Here is a 20,896-nt window from a genome sequence, read left to right as displayed (position 1 = left end):
GGCAGGTATCATGAACTAATATTGACAGGAGGAATACGAAGGGGAGAGATGGACAGACAGCTAGAAAAAAGGGATAACAGGCGCCACGCGACGCCCCACTAACGAGGCATCAATACAGGGATGAATAAACACAGAATATAAACAACACTTAATCCATAGTTACTAATCTACGCAAGTGGGAACTTGCAGAAAGCTCTGAAACAAGGACTGCTGGGTTAGTTAGTGTCACATTCCTGTGTGGTGCTTGTCATAGACCAATACTAGAAGCCCTTTAAGTCTCGACCTCTCTGGTGGACATGACACGCGGGCGCGTCAAGGGAACCCTTTATCAATCCCTTGCTTGTCTATCTTGAGAGGGAATTGATTACCCGGCAAGTGCTGGTCTGACGCGAAGGATTTCAGACCACAAGAGTATACAAAGTAACCCTTGTATTCATCAGGTCGCTTTCTATACCAGTACATATTGCACCCCATGTATAGTTTTCGTGCTTCACATAGCGATCTATGAGAGATCCAAGGTTGCATTCTATCTTTGATGTAGTGAACCAAACACAATATCGCAATGTATGTAAATGAAAACATTCCCTTCTTTTGCAGCCTAGCTACACCAGCGTGAGAGCTCTTCTTTGATCCAACATACTCCTATAGTCATCTTGCCATGTCTCCCTGGGTTCCTCCGCTGGAATTCTGTGGAACTGGAAATGTCCTATTCTTTGATAAATGTCCTCCTCAGCTTTCAGCTGCTGCAAAACCAAGCCCTCCCATGTACACATCCTGTCGTCCTCTGTTAGCGCAGCAAGCAAAAGCCTGGTGCCGTTGGCCGGAGTATCATGCTCATCATCCAACTTGGCCCGAAACCAATGGAAGTTCTCAACAGGAGTCCAAAGGTTTTGTGGAATCATGGGCTTCCCGTCGATCCAGTGCACTTCACGACAGTAAGTCCTAATTATAAGACTTGCAGGTCGAGCTCCCTTGACATTCTTGTCCGACATAACCGGCGCCAGTGTGTATGCTTCAACATCTGCCAAGGAAGCAAAATTCCATGGGCGTGAGATGTACACCGTACCATCCATTGACGCCCAACTCCAAGAGGGTGCCTCCAGCTTCCGTTCGTCGACCTTATTATTCACCATGTTTGCAATTCTCTGTGGTTTTCTGCTGCGCTCTCTAACAGGAGCGAGTTGGGGATCCACCCGCCAGTTCAGACTATAAGACAACGTCCTCCAGAAATGACCTGCAATATAAACATCATCCAGTGCAATTGCCAGCTGATTGGCAATGTATGACAGCCCTGCTAATTTATGGGTTTCTGGATGAGCCAATTCACAATCGCTATACTCTTCCACCATAAGCCACCAGAATTCTTCAAGTTTCATTCTGTCACTAGTTCGCGGTATAACTGTTTGTCTAAGCTTAGTCCATCTCGCCATAGCGGCTGGTCCCTGTGGAAGAGACTCGCTGGCATTTTGCAACTGGGTGCAGTCCCAAAAGAGCTCTCCAAGGCCGATACTGAGAACGCGTGGGGACCAAAAGCGCTCCTGCATACTTTCAGCGCGGTTTCCAAGAGGTTGGTGATAAAGTGAGTTCGGATAGTATCTGTAAGGCACAACGGTGCGAACGTCGTCTCCAATCAATCCACATGTTTCCACCTGAAATGGTAGCCCAACGTGGGATGGCCAGCCACCGAGGCAACTTTCAGTTGGGTTTTCTACCGTTGCAAGAGCAAGGTTGAATATGGAGTTTGCGTATATCACTTCCAGCTCAGCCCATCCGGAACTATGTTCTTCGTGGCTTTGAAATTGCGGGATCTTGCACAAAGCGTCAATCCAGAGATATTGGATGGACATCCCTTGGACAAGGTCTACTGCTTCGCGGAAAGCAGTGGGAAGCTCGGAACAGGAGATGCCCTTTTCAAATGCTTCTTTATTGGAGGCAGATAGTCGGAGAAAGTCCGAATTTGGATCCCGACAGCAATAGCTCAGTGCCACGTAAGGACCAGAAATCTTTCTCTCTACAGGTGAGATCACCCGCACCGTCGATCCGTCTAGCTCAAGCAAAAGGTCGGGGTAAGAACTAGGCTGAGTATTTTTCGGACACAGCTCATGACCGTCTAAGCACTCATCCAACCAGCGTCTACCGGATGCGATCGCTTCGTGGAGTGGAAGAGACGAACTCCTGTTGCGGATCGCCGAGTTCAACATGATACTTGAACTCGGTATCGCTAGCATAGGATAGCAGATTGGCCCCGGTTCATTTTCTTGGAGTTCAACAAAATCTCCTGGCGGCCAATCAATGTCAAGACATATTTGTGCTTCGTTTTCTTCTGTGTAAATACGATAACTCCAAGGATACCGAAATAAATCCCTCGTGCTTAGACATTGTTTTACAATGTGCTGCAGAGGACGGCAGAGTGGACACCCACTTCGGGCAGCATTGTTGAGTGATTCGATGTCCGCGTGGTGGACACCCTTCCACTCTGGGTTTTTGAATAACTGTTGGCATGTGGCGCAGAGCATTATGGAGACCAAGCAATAGTTGGATGATTGGCTATAGTAGCAGGGGATGACCGTCGAAATCCAGTATTTATCAGCACTTTGGCTGGGCAGGTCTGACGGTCCTTTTAATCCCAACACTTCGTTAAGGAACAGTGTCACCTGCTATTTAGGTAGATATGCCAGGATTCTTACTTGGATAAATACTGTGACTGTGCTGGCATGATCTTTGTTTCCACGTATAGTACGGCCTCATATAAGTTGCTGCCTACTGCTTGTCGAGCGAAGGATCGATCGGCATTGGAATCCCTGCACCAGTCGTCCTATCGGCTCACCTTTACTGACTCGATAAGAGGTATAGAACTAAATCTGATTAGCAGATCTTGTTAGTGGTGACCTAAAGGATTCCAGATCACATACTCTCCGCACGGAGATATGATTGTGACGTGTCCCAACCCAAGGATCGCTTCTATTTTTAACAGACAAGGCCTTAGCAGCTACTCCACCCACAGGTCGCTGTAGAGCAGTTAGTACCCATCTTACAGGAACTCCAGATGCGTTGCCACAGGTAGTACGCGCAAAGGGCGGCCATTTGTAGTGTTTGACCTCCGTTAGCTAGCTGGAAACTAGGTATCGGTCATTTACTTTTTCCATCCGATTTTTGCACCATTTGTGGCTAACATCCATGTAGTCCGACATCCTTTTACGCGGGGCCGGCATATGTCTTCAAAACTTTTCGTGGGCTATCGGACACGGTCTGAAGGTGATCATGCGTTAAAATATGGACTCAGCTTTCAGTACCAAAGAACTAGTTGAGTCAAAGCCAATCCGGAGACTATGATATATCAGCATTATTACAGATAGACGGAAAAGGTGCCAGAATATAGATAACAATGGAATATGATCTAAGGAACTGGACATAGCTAAGCATGCGATCGCATCATCCTGGTTCGGGTTCTGCAAGTAAGGGTACGATTCAGACAGTTGGGGTGCAGCCAACAATGCTGGGGTTCCATTTAAGCAAACATGCTATACAAGAGGTCTGATAACCTAAATATGTCTGGTATTGCTGCGCAGGGGAGACGATGGACAAGGCACCGGCTTATCATAACCCAGTTCACCGTCCATGTGGCAGACTAGCTGGTTGCTGGATCGTGGACCGGCACGACCGTATGCTATGCACAAGTCTTGGGAAATCAACAATAGAATTTCTGGCATGGCAAGGGCGCGCTAAGACGTTTGTATATCGATAGTCATGGTGCACGGACTATGAAGAGATTCGAATTAAGTTCACTGTGGGTGTGGTCCATTACTCTCTATAAAATATACGTAACAGGTGGAATGTCTGTCAACTCGTGAGGTCTTTTTTTGTGCTATTTGTAAATAATGGCACTCTTGAGCCTATGTGGAGTAAACAGTGCGACTAAGCACTATTGGCAGCCATTATAATAGCTCATCGATAGACTGATATTGATTTGTTGCTTTCCATAATTGGTTATGATCTACCCACTCTCCGGTCCTCCTTACATGTGCTATCTTGCTTATAATTGATCCAGGCCTCACTCTCTGTAAGAACGTGTCAGAAGTGTGTACCTCAGTTTTGGTACCTACGCATAATCCAGAACGCATGCAATCACGGTCATATGAGAACTCTCTCTCATCAGCTTTCTGCAGGGCCTAGATAATAACCATGAATCAAATAGATTACGCAGGCAGGGAAGCTGAGCTCCTAGCGGATCCATGGAAGATCGTTTCCTAGTCAGGGCCGGATCTTGGAGATCAGAGATCGACATCTAATTGAAAATAAGATCGATAATACATCGATAGTTTCGAGTGATAGGCACTTTATTCAATATTTCTTTTTGCGTCCATATTTTCAAGTTAGTTTATTTTATTTTCAAGTCTATATAATGAGGGCCATTGCTCGTGAATTCCCCCGCTGTACATACAAAATTATCTGCGTTCGATAACAGCTTCACTCCCACAAAATGCGCCTCCAAATACCGTTTCTATCTCTTTTGTCGCTCTTGCTTTTTGCCAGCTTCAGCCATGCTTTCGTCGGTCCATCATGTATGAAGATGAAGGATACACTTGGAACCAAACCAGACATCATCTTCAAGAAATTCCAGAGTGAAATCTGCGACAAGGGGTGCAAGCCAGTCGTTGCCCATTATGAAAGGTTCGCACGCAAAAACGTGATAAAACCGCTGGTTACGAAGGTCATGAAGGATATGGGCATGCCACAGCACACCAAAATCGTCCTAAACCTAGCCGAGGATGTTTTCAAAGTGGTGAATGAAAAGTGTGCGAAGAACTTGGGCAAGGGCCACCTCTGCCAGGATCCAGAAACCCTCACGAAATTTGGAAATTGCCTCAAAGGCAATCTCATGCCAGTTGTAATGGGTAGGGTTGGTGAATTGATGCCACTGGTAGCGGAACCAATCTGCGCCAAGCAGCTCGCATACTTCGAGAAGGGCGATCTTTGGGAAAAAGTCATACCGAGCTACATTGACAAGTATGCAGCGGTGTGCCAGAAGCTATAAAATGACACGAAGTGAATCAGTGAGTATCCAAGCGACATTTGCCCTCGGTGCTGTCACGTAACTAAACTAACGCGATATAGGGTGGAGGGCTGGGATTTGAGTAGGAGAGATAAGCCAGACTAAGCTTCAAAAACCAATACGAATGGGGCAATGCTTGATTTTGTTTTCGGAGAGTGTACGTTCACATGTGTATACAAGGATGCATGATTACCCTAGCCTGCATATCACTTCAGTGACGGGGCTGGGCAATGGAGCAACTATTATCATTAACTGTGTATATATACAAGGAAGAACTATCCAACACAAACCAGCGTTAGTCTTTGGTTGCCTGGTACACGATACCCTCCCACAATATATTGTTGACCAGAGAGGTATTAGATGATCTCGAGACCCCTGAAGACCATGCGTTGAAGAAAATCATCAACAATGCCCATTAGGATTCCTACAGTGTAATGTTAATATATGGACACCGGCTACAACAACAACCATATAGGTATATAGAAGCTAAGAGAATAATAAGGGCCCGACCTCTTTTCGCACTTCACTAAAAATGTATAACAATCTACAACAACGACTAGTGTTCAGTCCTGCATACTACTTAATTCTGAATTCAAAACGTTGTGGGCAGGGCTGCGAGCTTAATCCCTTTCTCCAATGTTAATTGTGGCTGGAAAAGATGCAAGTCGAAAGGAAAAAATGAAAGCCTCGAATAAAATTAGCCTCGAGTGGCGAAGTACTCGGAAATTAATGAGGGTATCGAGTGGTATGTTTTTGTGCACAGTGTGAATCCCTGCATAATTAGGGTAAACAGTTGGCAGCTGGTCGAGTCCCCAGTTTTCATGACCTTACCTTTGCAGAATAAGTATGATGATTGGTCTATAAGGCCCATCCTTTAAGTTTAGACTAATCTTGATCTGTGGATAGCAACTCTTGGCTTCTCGGCCTGCTTTTTGGGGTCTCGCGATGAGGCAAGGACGCCTCCTTGCCTGACCTGAGGACTCATCCGCGGTTCAAAGGGCCGTGGATTCGTAGTCTCAGGACCAGTTGAAGGGGAATAACAGCCTGGAAAGTACTCTCGATAGTCTCAGCCTAGTCAGAAGATCCCATCGTGCACTATAACGAACGTATTGTTGACCTACTACTTACTTTGGGCAAGATATTCAATCCTCGGTTGGGCGGAATTTAATCTCGTCTCGGGAGAACCCGCTCCAAACCGACTAACCGCTTTCGATGCAAATTGCGCGACTCACGAGCCTTGGGGACGCCAAATATGCAGCTAGGCTCCTCAAGGCGCAATCAGAACCCTGATCGACCACTTCCGCCAAGTTTGTTCAATTGCAGATACGAGGAGGCTCATTTAGCTAGAATAGCCTTACCAGTGCGTGCAATGATTGGGCTGTAGAGCTGTAGATAACTCTCCGAACTCCCCCAAGATGCTGCTCCGCAGTTTGCGTTTTCATTTCCCCGTGGGCAGTTGGTGCCCATACTTACCATGTCTTCTGCAAATACCGTCTACACCGGGGTCTGGACCAACTGGTCCCATGGCAGGATTCGCGGTGCCACTCTCACCCTTCCCCAGGAATATGCTGGATTGCTGACAGCTTTTCTTGCCATCTTTGTCTCCTTCGCGGGGACAATGATGTGGCGGATTCTCTGCTTTATTATACACCAGAACAACACAACACCCCCTTCTGAAAAACGAGATTTCCTGCACCACAGTCGCCAAGTGATCCTGAGAAATAGCGGATCAGGGACAGCAGCGGCATGGGCATTCACCACGCTGGCATGGAACGCTGGCAGAAAGGCACCTCAAGCCCTACTCCGGATCCTTCCCTTGGTGCTCCTAGCGCTCCTTAACGTAGCCTTGTTTGGAGTCTCGGGTGTCTTCACATCGTACGTGACCAAAGTCCCAGGGAACACAACCATCATATTGGGTCCCCACTGTGGTGGAGCTGAAGGAACCCCGGCAGCGGATCCGGGCGGGATCTACTTATCCAAGGTGTTGGAAGATACAAAGCAGGCGGCAGCCTATGCGAAGCAATGCTACCAAGGCAGTTCATCGTTAGCCTGCGGGACTTACGTTCGCCAAAGCTTACCTTTCACGACCCAACAAAATGTGTCCTGCCCGTTCGCGAAGGGCCTGTGCAGGTTCAATGACCAATCTGCCTTTGCCATGGATACGGGCTTGTTGGACTCGCATGATGACTTTGGCATCAACGCCCCACCTAAGAACCGGATCAAGTTCCGACGACTTACTACCTGTTCCCCGATCTATGGTGCCGACTTTGGTAGTGACAGGGATGAGCCTGGCCTGGGTACGGTTGTTTATATCAATGCTGGACTCACTCCGCAGCTGGTTGAGATTGGCAATAACTGGACATTCTCCTATGTGGCTCGCTCCGCTTTTGATAGACTACATGCTTACTCGCTAAGGTAGGGAAGCTATGTTATCCAGCACTCTCAAGCCATTGTTTTCAATCTAACAATGTATATAGTTCTGTTTACGGCCAAGCAGACCCTACCGGTGTTCTCCATAGTACGGGGGCTATGTGGTATCCCGACCCAAGGTTGAACCAAACCGACTCAGATATCACCCTAATGATGCTCACACAAAATGATGTTTATTATCGAACACCAAGTGACGATCCTTGGATAGCAGCCCACGAAAAGCTTAACGGAAGCGACGTATATATGGGGGACTACACAGTTAGTTTGCTGGGATGCATCGACCAGTATCAATTCTGCAATCCCAATCTAGAGGGCGATACGGCCTGCACCAAATTGGGAGGTATTAACTCAGTTGCTAAAGATATGGTCGATCGATTCGTTTACTTTAATTTGGACCAACTCGCAACGGTGGAACGGTTTATGACGACAACCCACCTGCATTCTATGTACCAGGCTGTCCAAGGAAGGGGAGGCTCAGCACTAGACAGTAAGTTCTCCGGATGCCTATAGCGATGCATCAGTTGAAGCAAAGCTAACATAATCAACCCATAGTCGGCCAAAAACTGTACAACGGACACCAGTACTCCGTACCCGCTAACCAATGGCAAATAGAAGTCTCCAACTGGTTTGCCCTTTCCCTAGCCAAGGCACAAGCATGGCCTATTGAATGGGCGACCGAACCCCAGAACTTTGATGCCCCCAAAGAAGGCGAGGACTCCCCATGGCAATACAGCCCGCCCACCACGCCCGAGGCCGAAGCCCAATGTAGAAACCAACTCGTACATAACTCGGGAGACTACAAGAGCTTATCGGTCCTGGGGATGGGCCTGATCCTTGCCCTCGGAGGTGTTATCATCATTCTTGGCTTGTTCTTGGATAGCTGTGTGGGGTTGTTGCAGCGTGGCAAACGGGCGTATTTGCGAGAGCAGTGGTGGACAGAGGAGACGTTGGGATTGCATGGAGCTGCTTATCGGGCCCTTGGTGTCTCGACGAATTGGGGCGATGAAGTGCCACCGAGCTCGGTGTTCCAGGGTCTCACTTCTGCCTCTGATGGCTATCGTTCTGTCCCCTTGGGAGGAGCCGATGCTGAAGGGAAATCCGATGGTGGGATAATTGTGTCAGAACGGCATGAGTCGCATCGCGATACGGTAGTTTAGGTATACTGGGCCTAGTCCTGCTGAGTTGGAGACCATATCTACTTTTCTACTAGTAATGTTTATATTGGAAGCTGTTACTCATACACCTCAATCCCACTCGACTAAAATACCGTAAGGTAGAAAAGTCATGGCTTGGACACCCCATCCGCAACAATATACATACATCAACACTGCACAAAGGAATTCCACGACTATTTAGCTCAACCTTCCCAATTGTCGATACTAATGTACTCTGTAATAGACGAACTATCTGCCACTTATCGTTAACCGTAATTATGCTGGGTTCGTGCTGAAAAATAGTAGCAAAATAAGTTGAAGGGGGCAATTCCAATGGGCCCGGACACATCATGGGAAGTAGACAGCACAAAATAATTTTAGTAGCAAGTAGAACTGCTCCGATGAGAATAAGAAGCAAAAAGAAAAAGATATGACCAGACAGGGGTTCGAACCCTGGGCCTTATCCGTGTAAAGGATACGTGATAACCAACTACACCATCCGGCCGATATCGGTGAAAGGAGTTGCTATACAAGATTCAACACCGGCAGGTGGGCCTGTTATCCACTATAAACGCCTGTATACAATCAAGCCCTACCAGAACCTCGATCCTTGAACCCTAGTCAGTCCCACGACGCTATCTTGTTATACGCATCCCTTCGTTTAGATGTCATTTCAATGCATCTCACATCTCCAAAGGTTTCTTGTCTGATCACATATACTGTCAAACAAGCCTTTAGTGTTGTGTCATTGATCTCCCTGATCTCTTTCGACAACGGACTGGTCATTACCTCGTTTCGCCACTTTGACCAGCATACCGAAAAACCCGCGATTCTTTCTTCTTCCACATCCCATTTATACCTAACGGTAAACATGTCGCTTGTACTGTTGGACTACGGGTATTTCGATGACATTTTATCCGCTCCTCAAGGACAAGGTCTTAACAGAGCGGCATATAGCGACAATCCGTTGCCAGAGAACAATTCGATTTAGATTGGTACTGTACGATCTACTAAAGAAGTCTTATCACTTACTGTTCTCTTGAATTACCTTCTTTGTGATGAGATTCCATGATGTATCAATCATATTCGTTTTCTTTGCTTTCTTTGTTAGACTATGGGGACTGAAACATTCAGGAGTGATAACTAGAATCAAGTGTCTCATCCCGGATCCAAGTTGAAAGGACCTGAATGAAATATAAGTTGCACCCCTCGCACACGCCAGGAAGACGAATGAGAATATATTAGAATTCTTCACATTCGTACACTACTGTTAGCTCTGCTATATATATTGAAATGAACCCACAACAGGAGCCACATGATAACGTCGAGCCAAGAACCGCGAGGCCCGGCAAAGCGCATCCTGCGGCGAACACGGAGTATGAAAACAGTTCCAGACAGACTTCTCCGATAGCGACATTAGGGTTTGTTTCAAGGCCAGCCGGGTCGGACGTGGATGGAGGTCCTGTAGGCTCAGGCACTCTGAGGAAGCCACAGGTTGATGAAGAATATGTGATGGAAGAATTCGAGAGACATACTGATCACTGCATCAAATGCAGTCCTACCCCTGATAAACTGTGTTCAAAGGGATATGGCGATGGGCTCAATTGTCAAGGATATGCATTCGACGTAATTGAGTACTTGTGCTGTATCAACGACCAGGTCTATTCCTTAGTGGATAGAAGCCAAGTTCGAGTGTGCAAATCACCGGTGGTTGTGTGGTCTCTTTTACGCACAATGCAGAATGGTCTTCGCTTTGACGGGATCGCGAAGGGCAAGCTCGACAAGGTAGAGAGACACATTCGTGAGGTCAAAAACGGGCTACAAGGACGGGGCTGGTGGGAGGAAAGGAAGATGGTACCACCCCTGTCCACGGGGATAGTGGGAACTTGGGAAATACTAGGGGCAGCCTATATGGTACCACTGCTTCTCTGTTTATGTCGTGCAAATAGGTAGAACAGCAGCGCAACCACATTAATCTAACCCATTAGAGCATGTAGATTTCGAATTCGAAAAATCTTCTAGCCAGTTATATATCGAAATTGCTTGTTTTTATAAGCACTTATAAAGTGCTTTAGTCGATAATCGAGAGAGCGCTATGGATGAGACTTTAGCAATGCAATTATGTTGAGGCTTTTATGAGCATATAAATATATGACTGTCACGAAATACGACCGGTTTTGTTGTTGGTTCCACTGCATGATGTCGTGGCATATATTCCGGTATTAGGTTGACAGGCTGAGGTTGTAGGTATTCTGGTCTGCTCCTTACTAGACAAAAGCATTAATCACGAGATAGATCAGACTGTCTAATCTGGAATTTACCACAACAAAAGTTGGGGTGATTAAGTTTCGTGCTCCAAATTCCTATAGGCTAAGCGTATTCCAACGGGGTACTCCGTAGTACGCGGGTCCTTTAACAATATCCTCGTTAATTTGACCTTCTGGGTCGTACTCGGTACTTTATCTTTTCTTTCGACGTGAGCAAAGGTGACGCATGTATAGAGGTTTAGGATCCTGGCCAGTAAAGCCAGTCTAGGACCCCTTTCTACTGTCCGCCAAGTAATGAATAATAGAATACCCAACAGGTCGGAAGTTTACCTAATTTGTCTTCTCTAGTACGGTACTTCTTCCTCTTCTTCTCTCTTTTGCACACTTGCCAAAGTAGTGCCTCCTTGAGGAAGTAGAAGAGACAACGTAATTAAATCTACTATGTATCATCTACGGTGGTTTGTAGGTAACAAATAGACTTCCCCGTCCGTAGGACCACACCCTGTTCTGTACGCGGTGCTTGACACTTTGTTAATATCAGCTGCATAGGAAATATGATTGCTCATAGTATAAGTAGGGACAGTATCTCGCTCATGCTTTTGCTCTTTTAAAAACCTCACACTAACTTCCATAATATCCACTGTTTTTCTACTCAAAAGAATTACCTACCCATAGCCATGCATTGTCCTCAGATTATCACTCTTACCATTCTTGCAGCTCTTACCACTGCAGCAGCAGTGCCTTCAAACAGTGATGTACATGCTGTGGTAGGACCTGTATAGCCATTTCCTGCTAATTGAGCCGAGTACAGGAAGGTTTGAAAAATCATTTGGAGCACCGCGATTCTCAACAGATTGCCCAACAGGCTGTCCGGAATGCCGTCACAGCCGCACAGATGCAGGCAGAGCAAGACGCAGCTGCAGATGCTGCGGCAAGACCAGGAAGCAATATCTAGTATGTTCAGCCTATACTGTGGTAGTGGTAGTCTCATTTGCTAATTGTATATTCTTTTGGTGACAGTGCACATCTCATTTTATGATCTATTACCGTTATAATATAATTCCGGAGAATCTTCCCAGTGACCGCATTAGGTCAGGTTGATAGGTTACTATGTCTTGGGTTGATTAGAGGAATGGGGTTTGATATGTTACATGTTTTGATTCTTTCAAAGGGGAGCTCAGCCTGCTGTCCACCCTACTAACACCTCGAGCACTGAGAGGTACTTCGCTACCTCAGAGTGTTAATATTTGATTAGATATATGATGTATCCCATTACTAAATTCCTTGCACAATGCATTCAAGTGCGCATATAGTTAGACCCGTCTTTACTATATACATTACTCCATAAAACTACTATACACAGAACTAGACCTAGCACATCTACGAACGATAGGGTTGTGGTGTCAGCTCGAAGTTTATGTAAAACAACAGCAAGCACTGAGCGGCTAAACCAAGAGAGAGAGGGGACCCGAACTAAGGGAGTCTACAGCCTCAGCTGGGGTACAGACTAGTGAGCAAGATGCAAATTATTTGAATGCGGACTTGGTTATCTCAATTCTATAGTGCTTGAACTATGTCCTGCAGTAATGAAGATGGTAGCCTATATTGTATTATTCGCCTGATCTTGTCAGCGCCGTGAAACCTCTCTATTAAAGACAGATTGCAAAAAGTCAGATTGTAAGACAATTGATTGGACATGAACATTATCGTGCGAGGCTGACTCGATAGAATGTGGCTTTTGCGTTTGCAAACTTGACGTGACCTGACTGGTTAACCCAATTTCGTCAAGTCCTTGAGGGTATGTTTTCCCAGCACCCAAGCGGCCGCCCTTGCTGCGGTTACTGAAAAAGCTACCTTTTTGATGACCTGCGCCCCCACTGCGACGCGGCCTCCACGGTACACTCGCATATGGGCTCTTAGTTCCATAGCTGGACATGAGCTTGATGTGAGCCAGGCGAGCGAGGGGGGCGAGATGTGGAAGACAGGCGCAAACGATGGCCACAGCAGGCTCTATAGTGGACCAGATGAACAAAGGTCCCATCATCCAGGTAACGTCGGCGCTGTTCGTGAACTTATGGACGAAGTAAATTCGTATGACACTGGCAACACATCCACTGTATTCCTGATGTTAGCATGAATAATGAGTAGCTGCTATAAAATCGTATTAAGCTTACAAGCAGCCGAGTGCTAGAATAGCACAGATGGCAATTTTCTTCCGAGGATTTATTTGTAACCTTGCGATCTGCGGAAATGGTACCATTAATACCACTATATCGTTGACCATGTTGATGATGCCTGCCGCCAAGAAGAATGTGTTGGTGTCGATGCATTTTCCACTTCCTCCATTTAACTGGCTCCAGAAATATGATAGAGGCTTGCAACTATTTCCCATCGTGACCCAAACAATGATGGGATAGGAAAGAGTAAGGAAAAACCCGACGAGGAGCGATAGCCTTAACAGGAGGTCTTGCTGTGCGATCACAAACACACGGCGGTAGAAAAATAGGATTGAGGCTTTGCAAGCGGCGCAGGCCCCGGCATAAGCAAAGGTGTATGTGAGTAGAATCTATTGCTGGGGTCAGAGAGTGCGTTCATGAAGTGCAGCCTCGACTGACCTTGAAAATGTTGGTCAAACCCGGAAGCGTAACTGACCTCACATGTTTTCCAGCACCGAAGGTACCACCTGGAATTTGCTTATTACTGTCTGCTTTCGAGTTCGCCATTCTAAGCGTGACACCTACCTGCTATGCTCAATCCAGTTGTGGCACACACAAACAACTAGCGGCAAGCAAGGCTAGTTAGTAACAGAATCACCGTCGTGAGGAAGAGACTTACCAAAGAAACAATGATTAGGCAGTCATCGGTCTTAAAAGGCTGCTTCATGGAAAATCGGGCGATGAATCGGAGAATCACCGCGACTGTCGCGATAGCTAGCAAACTAATCACGGCAGCGTTATCCTGAGCCACTTGGCTGTCGTCAAGGTTGACATTAGCCGGCGGTGGCCCAAAGACGGCAATAACTGCCTGATCCAAGGCCATCGATGCAAAACAGATCGCACATCGGGCGGCAAAGGTAGGCCGAACGGCAAATAGAAAGGAGAATCGGTAGATATGAACTGAACGTTGGTTGTGCTGTGTGGAGACGAGGAAGTGTCATCATAGCCATAACAGCTGAGAGATTGAAAATCGGAATCTTGAACTCGGGCCCGGGGGGTATAGCTGTCAACTGATTTCTTTAAGGGTGCATTGCCTCCGAAGTGGGACGCTATGGACCAGGAACAGTTGCCCTCATTGGTAAGGACTTGATGTGTTTACTCCGGATACTATAGTGAAACGACGATGGGCAAACATCCTGGTTTATTCCCTGCAAACTCGGTCAGGTATTTGCACTAGATCAATAGGGGACACCTTCCCATTCTCCCCCTGACCTGAGTTCCTAACTTTGCATGTTCTGATAACTTTCCATTTGACGCCACTCCTAGCATCCATGAATAACGGCGGTTGGGAATTACTGCCGATCGTAAATCACCATCATTCCGAAGTCGTATGAGTCGGCGAAGCAGTATTGTTTAGTGCGGACTGGAGTGCAGTCGACGGCCACCCGCGCTACGCTAACGAGAGACCCATATCACTAACGGTTCAAACGAGCCCGGCGTTCAGTGCCATATCAAGCTAAAACCATTAGGGTCAAACCAGATATGCCTGGACCGTGCACTATTCTTAAAGGACGACAATCATGGCTGGCCGTCAAGATCCGGCCCTACCGTTCGGGTATATTGTGGAGAATCAATTAAATCCTTTGGCAATTGGTACATTTATGTGGACTGATCATATTCCTTGGCTTCCAGAACCTCGCAACGACGTGTTGTATGACTCGCGCATCCCGCCAAAGGATAATTATTATGGGGTAAAGAAACTTGCTTTAATAACGTCAATGCATTTCTAGGGGGTGGCACAGAGCTTCACATGCTGAGTCAGTTTGCGACATGGCCCGAACTTTTGCTCTAGAGCTGCTTATTCTGGCGTTTTGCATAACAAGGGGCTTGTCCGGTGGAGCAAATTAGTATCAGTGACCAGGCCATCGACTGGCTACGACGGATGTTCAATATACTGTCGCCTAGGATCACTACCCACTAGACCTAGTACAGCCCTAGATTCGGTCTATATGACCGCGTCAACGTACTCATTTCCAAGGCGAGGTGCATCCGCCCCTGCCAGGGACTGCTCCATGATTCATATCTGGGACTCAACCGTTGTGTCATTATGTCTACCAGTACCACACTGGCTTCGTCCAGTGGGGTCAGGTTACTGCATATTCCACTAACAGTGACTGGGGTACTTGAACTGATTTTGCCTAACTGCCTCCCCCTCCAACTTTTCATTTGCATCTCCTTCACCAGATAATCCCCCTTCCACAATGGGTTCCATCTCTGAATTCGACCAAGTCCCAACACTTACGGCGATTGAACGCATTGGCCCCAAGGGCTACGTTCGTTACATCTTCCCATTCCAGCTGGACGACGACTATGATATCGATGAGGTAAGCCGTGTGCTGCGAGCCGCGTATGCGGCCACTCAGCGGCGTGTCCCGGCAATGGCATGCGAGGCCGTTCCAGACATGAACACCAAGCAGGCAGGTGTATTAAAACTACAAAGATTGGATGATGAAGCAATCGAAGATATCGTCATCCAAGACTTGCGAGTGTCGGATACCTTCCCTACATCATATGCAGAACTGAAGTCGAACTCCTTCCCTGTTGCTAGTTTAGACGCCGATCTGCTATGCCGTAGGTCTGTATGGCCTTCGGCCGGAGAGAGGCTACCAATCTCTCTTGTACAAGTGAACTTTATCCGCGGTGGACTGCTGCTCAATTGGTGCACACTGCACCTGGTGGGTGACGGGACATCATATTTCACATGGATGAAAATCTGGGCAGAAGAGTGTCGTCGTGCTCAGGGCTTATACATTCCTGAGCCCGTGGAGCTGCCACCGGCTGTAGTTCGGGATCGAGAACGTGTGATGCGGTCTTCAGGCCGTAATCTGGGGTTGCTTGAGAGCCACCCGGAATACACATTACTGCCCTTTACACCGTCGAGTGCACCACCAAAGATGATAGCACAGAATCACCGCGCACAGGTTTTCTACTTCTCGCCTGAGGCGCTGCAGGCACTTAAGGCGGAGGCCTCTCCTGTGAATACCTCAGTGCCGTCCGACCAGAACTGGATCTCAACCAATGATGCCCTCTCCGCTCTTCTCTGGCGGACTGTCATGAAGGTGCAGTGGCCATGGGAAATTCTTGAGGGCGATCCAATCTCGGTCTTTAATATCGCTATTGACGGACGTTTGCGTATAGAACCACCCGTTCACCCGGATACCCTGGGCTGCTTCCTGGAGTACGTTGCCGTTTCAGCCCCGATCCGGAAGATTGTCGGCTCTACCAATATCGCTGATCTAGCCATCCTGATTCGGAAAGCAATCCTCAAGGCCGATAAGCAATTCACAGATGATCTAGTAGCCCTCATTGAGAAGTTGGAGGACGTGGATCGGCTGGTGCCAACAGCGTTCCTGGATGTGCCTGGCTTCAACTGTGTGCAGACCTCATGGATTAACTTCAAACTGTATTCGTTGGATTGGGGCTCATTGTTGGGCCACAATATTGGTGCGGTACGATCGCCTCATGTTGGGATCATTAACGGCCTACAGGTGGTTCTTCCCGCGCCTCCAGATGGTGGTATGGAGATATTAGTTGGTGTAGAGGAAAGCTGCCTTGATAAATTGCTTCAAGATCCGCTTTGGATGAAATATGCGGTGCCCAGGTAGTCCTTACGGGAAATACGACATGAAGCATATCCGGTATTCTACCTTGACACTCGAAATAGCCGAAAACGGTTCTGTCACTTAACTAGCTCTGTACTGCTATAGTAAACTTAGGAACCAGAATGAGAATTTCGTTATACTAGATGATGTCCCTCAATCCACACATAAACCACCCGATCTCTTCAACAAAAGCCAATCACATCCCACCAAGAACAACCTGGCTACTATCCTGAGGCCAACCAACCATCCCATCATCAGTATCATCCTCCACCACAAAGAAATCCTTCACAGTAACATTCCCAGCCACAACCCTCTCCCAAACCTCCGGAAGACACGTCCCAGGGTTCAAAACATAGCACCTCGGCTCCGGCATCTCTGGAGCAACATTCTTAATATGCCAAGTATCCTTCGGTCCACTCGTCTTAAACTCCCCCGTAATACCTATCTCTCCAGTAGGAATATCCCGATCCAGCGTAGCACGCATGAAGATCTCATACGCCGCAACCGGCTGATAAGCCGGCACTTCATGACCAGCCTGGTAGACGCGCGTGAAGCTATAATTACCTAGTTGACGTGTCATACCCTTGATGCCTTCGGACGTCACTAATGGAGTATACCCGGTGTTTGCGAACTCTGCGGCCCGCGAGTACGGTACTGCGAGGCTGGCTTTCTCGCCGCCGATCCAGTTACAGGCGTAGTCGCGGTCGCCGTACATCATGTGTACCTTGACGCCGCTGTCGAGGAGGTGGGCTATCGAGTCGAGGAATCCGCCGCGGGTGATGCTGGGTTTTGTTAGTTTGCGTCGCGGAAAGTGGGGTTCGGAATGCATACTCGTAGGTCTTGTCAAACTGTTTGTGGACCACTGGGGCAGCTTCGGTGAAGTTGACAGGGACGCCGAGGGCTTTTAGCACGGACTCTTGGGTTAAGTAGCCGAGCATATCTGGATATTTGGAATGGGATTAGAGTAGACAGTGATATTGCTTTCGTGGGTGGACTTACGGTGAGCTGGAAAGGGGTCATTTTTGGGATGTGCAATGTCATACCAACTGCGCTATTCACCCAAAGGAATAATTAGCACTATGTCAGGGTGTAAGGGTAAGCACTTACGTCTAGTTGTTGGTATTGAGCAGTACCCCCTCCCTCGCAGTCTAAATCAATGTTTTTACATATCTCGGATATATTTCTTTTCCCGGAAGTAAGGTCCCGGTCCTTCAAGGCTGCTTGGCAGGCTATCGCTCTGTCGCGACACCCCCCTGGACGTGCCCATTCATGCATCAATGAATCATAAAAAGACTGATTGAATATTTGCAGGCCATACGTCTGTTTACGTTAGCGAGTATCGGAGAAGATATATCCAAATCTTCCTTTCTCTATAGCCAACGCATAGGACGATAAGATGAAACATACGTTATTATACCCGATGGTAATATAAGATTCCCCCTGGACCACAGCATCAATAAGACCATTCACAATCCCCAGCGTATCGAGATGCAAATACTGTGCGCCCTTTTCGGCAGTCCCCTTCCCAATCCGCTCGTTCTGTTCTTGAAAAAAACCGAAGATCGCCGGACCATAGTGACCTCCATAGCTCTCAGTCCAGAGAGAAATCCGATCATCGACAGGCTTATAATGCGGAAACTCAAAGAACCATGTTTGGGCGAAATGCCACAGAGCATGAGCCGCAAGCGCACTGCTATTGGCCGTTTGAGAGAGCTCCTGGCTCGCAAAAGTACCAACACGGTGTGTGAAGTTAGACTCCGGGATGTCCACTGAGAAGTCCCCAGGCACGATTGTAGTTTCCACCGCGTCGTAGTCCATGGCTAAGGTGCCGTTAGTGGCGACGTCGTAGGAGAAGCCAACCTGCATGGGCTGATCGAGAAACAAGAGGTTAACCTCGTTGTTCCAACTCCAGGGGTTCAAGATGGTGGTTTTGGAATCAGAGGCCACGAAACAGGGGCCCAGTTCCTCGAGAAGTCCCATGAAGGAGGAGCCGCCGGGACCGCCATTGAGCCAGATGGCGAGGGGCGCGTTCTTGGGGTCTTTGCGCGCTTCAAAGAACCAGAAAAACCTATTTATATAGAATTAAGTCTCTGAGCACCTCTTATTACTTTTGAAGATACTACTATACGTGTTCATTGGGTAGTCTTGTTTGTCCCCTGTATCGTCGTCAAGGAAGCCGGGTGGGAGATGAACATAACCCGAATACGACCGGACACCAGGTGTTGTTTCACATATTTTGGGCTACTAATCAGTGATTAATTATGTACTATAGCATGGAATACTTACCTCTTTGAATGACATGGACACATTCTCATGTAGCTTCGACTTGACGACGGTTACCCCCTCAGGCGTTGGGGGAAATTGCGCCGTGGCCACACCGAGCAGGGAGCACACTATCAGACCGAGAAGAATCATGACGCGAAGTGGTAAATGCACTGCTCTTAAGTCTGTGGGTACCGAAGCTTATATAAATAAAATAATGGAACAAATCTGACATTAGCAGAGCGAGGCTGGAGATAAGCTTTCTGGAAACGTTGTGATAAGCCCTAGCCTTCCGGAGTCCGCCGGGTTACCTCTGAATAGCTCTCTTAGTACTTAAAAGCCAGGCCAAAACGGCTAGAATCGCGTAGTAGCAACAGGGCTAGTGTAGCCCTAAGCGTACTATATCAGCACTAGTAACCAGTCCAACAGAAAACAGCTACGGCAAGACATCTAGTTGGTTGGCTACATAACAAAGAACCGCGGCGACGCTAGGCCACAGCATTGTAACCCTGTCGGTCTAGACCTCCAAAATAATATTCGCTATTTTGATGCCCAATTGGTAATCCGGAGTTATATCCGGTTATATATTTGGCAGTCTCCCTCTCCGTACAGTGGGGGATTACATGGAGTTAGCTCTCTATAGCGGTAACAATATCAACGCATTACAGCTGGGGAGAGAAGAGAAAAATAAAGCAATAGATTAAATAGACAGGGGCGACACAACCTGGGTTTGTATAAAAGGTCGCCTGGCAGTTCTCCTAGTGGCACATGGGTACAGCATAGCGATCAAGCGGGAAAGAAATAAACTGTCACACCTGCTGTCAAATACATCATGCCAGCTTGACCATGCGACGAGTAAAGTTGTAAATCACAGAGTAGACCGAGAATGGTTGGCAATTCCATTCAACGCCTTGCTTCAACAATAGTCTGTATTCGAGTCCCAATTTCGCTGGACATGTACTCCTCCCATGAACCTTTCACAATTTCAGGGCACGACTGCGTAGCGATAAATGTCATGAACCCAGCAACATGGAGATCTCTATCGTCGCCGATATACCCATCATCTTCAACAATTGTACGGATTCTATCGACCTTGCTTCTATCGCTCGCAGAGAGGGTGTCTCCGCGTCCTTCCAGTACTTCGAGGAGGCGGAGGAGGTAATGTAGTAGTGTATATTCTTGGAGCCTTATTGTTAGAACATTACAGTCACTCGAGAGGCTCATATGATATTGGCCAAGAGAAATGATGAAATTGTTTACAGAATGGCACTTACCAGAGGTTTCCTGAGCCTGTGATTCGACAGGGAATTGCTGTTGAAGGTCAGACTGGTTGGCCATATCTAAGTGAAGATAACCGCGCTCTGCCTATTTCCGTTCGTTATGAAACAATGCAACGATGTCCTTATAACACGACTTAGACATTACATCTCGCTTATATACATCGAGTGGATGTAGTGAATGATACACAGACCGCTACAAGATTTATCTGACAGGTATGCACAACGATCCTTCGGCTAGAACAGGAGCTTGGCATTAGCGGACCCTTCCATAGCTTCTAGCTTGACGTTTGAACGAGGAATCTATTATGAAACAAAAACGATCAGCCGGGCCGGGATATTAATTGTGATCGACATGATGGTGAGTCAATTGTACAATCTGAATTCCGAGATTGGTGGCCTATAAACCACAAGAATAGACATTGACACACCGCCTCAAAACTCCACACATCAAAGCAAAGCCTCGGCCAGCATGATCATTCCAGATAAGCGATATTACGGATGCCAGACCGAGTAATAAACGCTGTTCTCGCCATATTCTGGCTATCATTGAGCCTCATGTCCTACCACCATGACTCACGGCAAATGTGATATATCAAATTATGAGTCGTTGCCTAGAGCGTTGAAATGACATG

The 20,896-nt window shown here is 47.3% G+C and overlaps 6 protein-coding genes and 1 non-coding gene across 7 annotated transcripts; 3 read left to right on the top strand and 4 right to left on the bottom strand.

Annotated features, from left to right (window-relative positions):
- Window positions 1-602: 602 nt before the first annotated feature.
- Window positions 603-2,516, bottom strand: AO090023000387 (uncharacterized protein; the record flags this gene model as incomplete). The annotated part of the gene is made up of 1 exon (XM_001820889.3): window positions 603-2,516. The coding sequence occupies one exon, from the start codon at window positions 2,514-2,516 to the stop codon at window positions 603-605; it is 1,914 nt and encodes a 637-aa protein (XP_001820941.3).
- A 1,964-nt stretch (window positions 2,517-4,480) lies between these two features.
- AO090023000386 (uncharacterized protein) lies at window positions 4,481-5,035 on the top strand (the record flags this gene model as incomplete). The annotated part of the gene is made up of 1 exon (XM_001820888.1): window positions 4,481-5,035. One exon carries the CDS (start codon window positions 4,481-4,483, stop codon window positions 5,033-5,035), a length of 555 nt encoding a protein of 184 aa, XP_001820940.1.
- A 1,492-nt stretch (window positions 5,036-6,527) lies between these two features.
- Window positions 6,528-8,640, top strand: AO090023000385 (uncharacterized protein; the record flags this gene model as incomplete). The annotated part of the gene is made up of 3 exons (XM_001820887.3): window positions 6,528-7,468; window positions 7,531-7,970; window positions 8,036-8,640. The coding sequence occupies 3 exons, from the start codon at window positions 6,528-6,530 to the stop codon at window positions 8,638-8,640; spliced, it is 1,986 nt and encodes a 661-aa protein (XP_001820939.1).
- Window positions 8,641-9,068: 428 nt separating this feature from the next.
- On the bottom strand, window positions 9,069-9,142 carry AO090023t00014. Its single transcript has one exon. It is a non-coding gene; the product is annotated as a tRNA-Val (tRNA).
- Window positions 9,143-12,387: 3,245 nt separating this feature from the next.
- On the bottom strand, window positions 12,388-13,627 carry AO090023000384 (uncharacterized protein; the record flags this gene model as incomplete). Its single annotated transcript, XM_023235573.1, has 4 exons — window positions 12,388-12,411; window positions 12,898-12,964; window positions 13,079-13,470; window positions 13,520-13,627. The coding sequence occupies 4 exons, from the start codon at window positions 13,625-13,627 to the stop codon at window positions 12,388-12,390; spliced, it is 591 nt and encodes a 196-aa protein (XP_023090581.1).
- A 1,694-nt stretch (window positions 13,628-15,321) lies between these two features.
- Window positions 15,322-16,725, top strand: AO090023000383 (uncharacterized protein; the record flags this gene model as incomplete). The annotated part of the gene is made up of 1 exon (XM_023235572.1): window positions 15,322-16,725. One exon carries the CDS (start codon window positions 15,322-15,324, stop codon window positions 16,723-16,725), a length of 1,404 nt encoding a protein of 467 aa, XP_023090580.1.
- A 193-nt stretch (window positions 16,726-16,918) lies between these two features.
- AO090023000382 (uncharacterized protein) lies at window positions 16,919-20,322 on the bottom strand (the record flags this gene model as incomplete). The annotated part of the gene is made up of 8 exons (XM_001820884.3): window positions 16,919-17,504; window positions 17,554-17,662; window positions 17,722-17,773; window positions 17,830-18,042; window positions 18,130-18,790; window positions 18,851-18,963; window positions 19,009-19,115; window positions 20,259-20,322. The coding sequence occupies 8 exons, from the start codon at window positions 20,320-20,322 to the stop codon at window positions 16,919-16,921; spliced, it is 1,905 nt and encodes a 634-aa protein (XP_001820936.3).
- Window positions 20,323-20,896: the final 574 nt, after the last annotated feature.

This window comes from Aspergillus oryzae, chromosome 3 (genome assembly GCF_000184455.2).
Source record: "Aspergillus oryzae RIB40 DNA, chromosome 3".
Taxonomy (NCBI): Eukaryota; Fungi; Ascomycota; class Eurotiomycetes; order Eurotiales; family Aspergillaceae; genus Aspergillus; species Aspergillus oryzae.
This window is presented reverse-complemented; position numbering and strand designations above follow the sequence as displayed.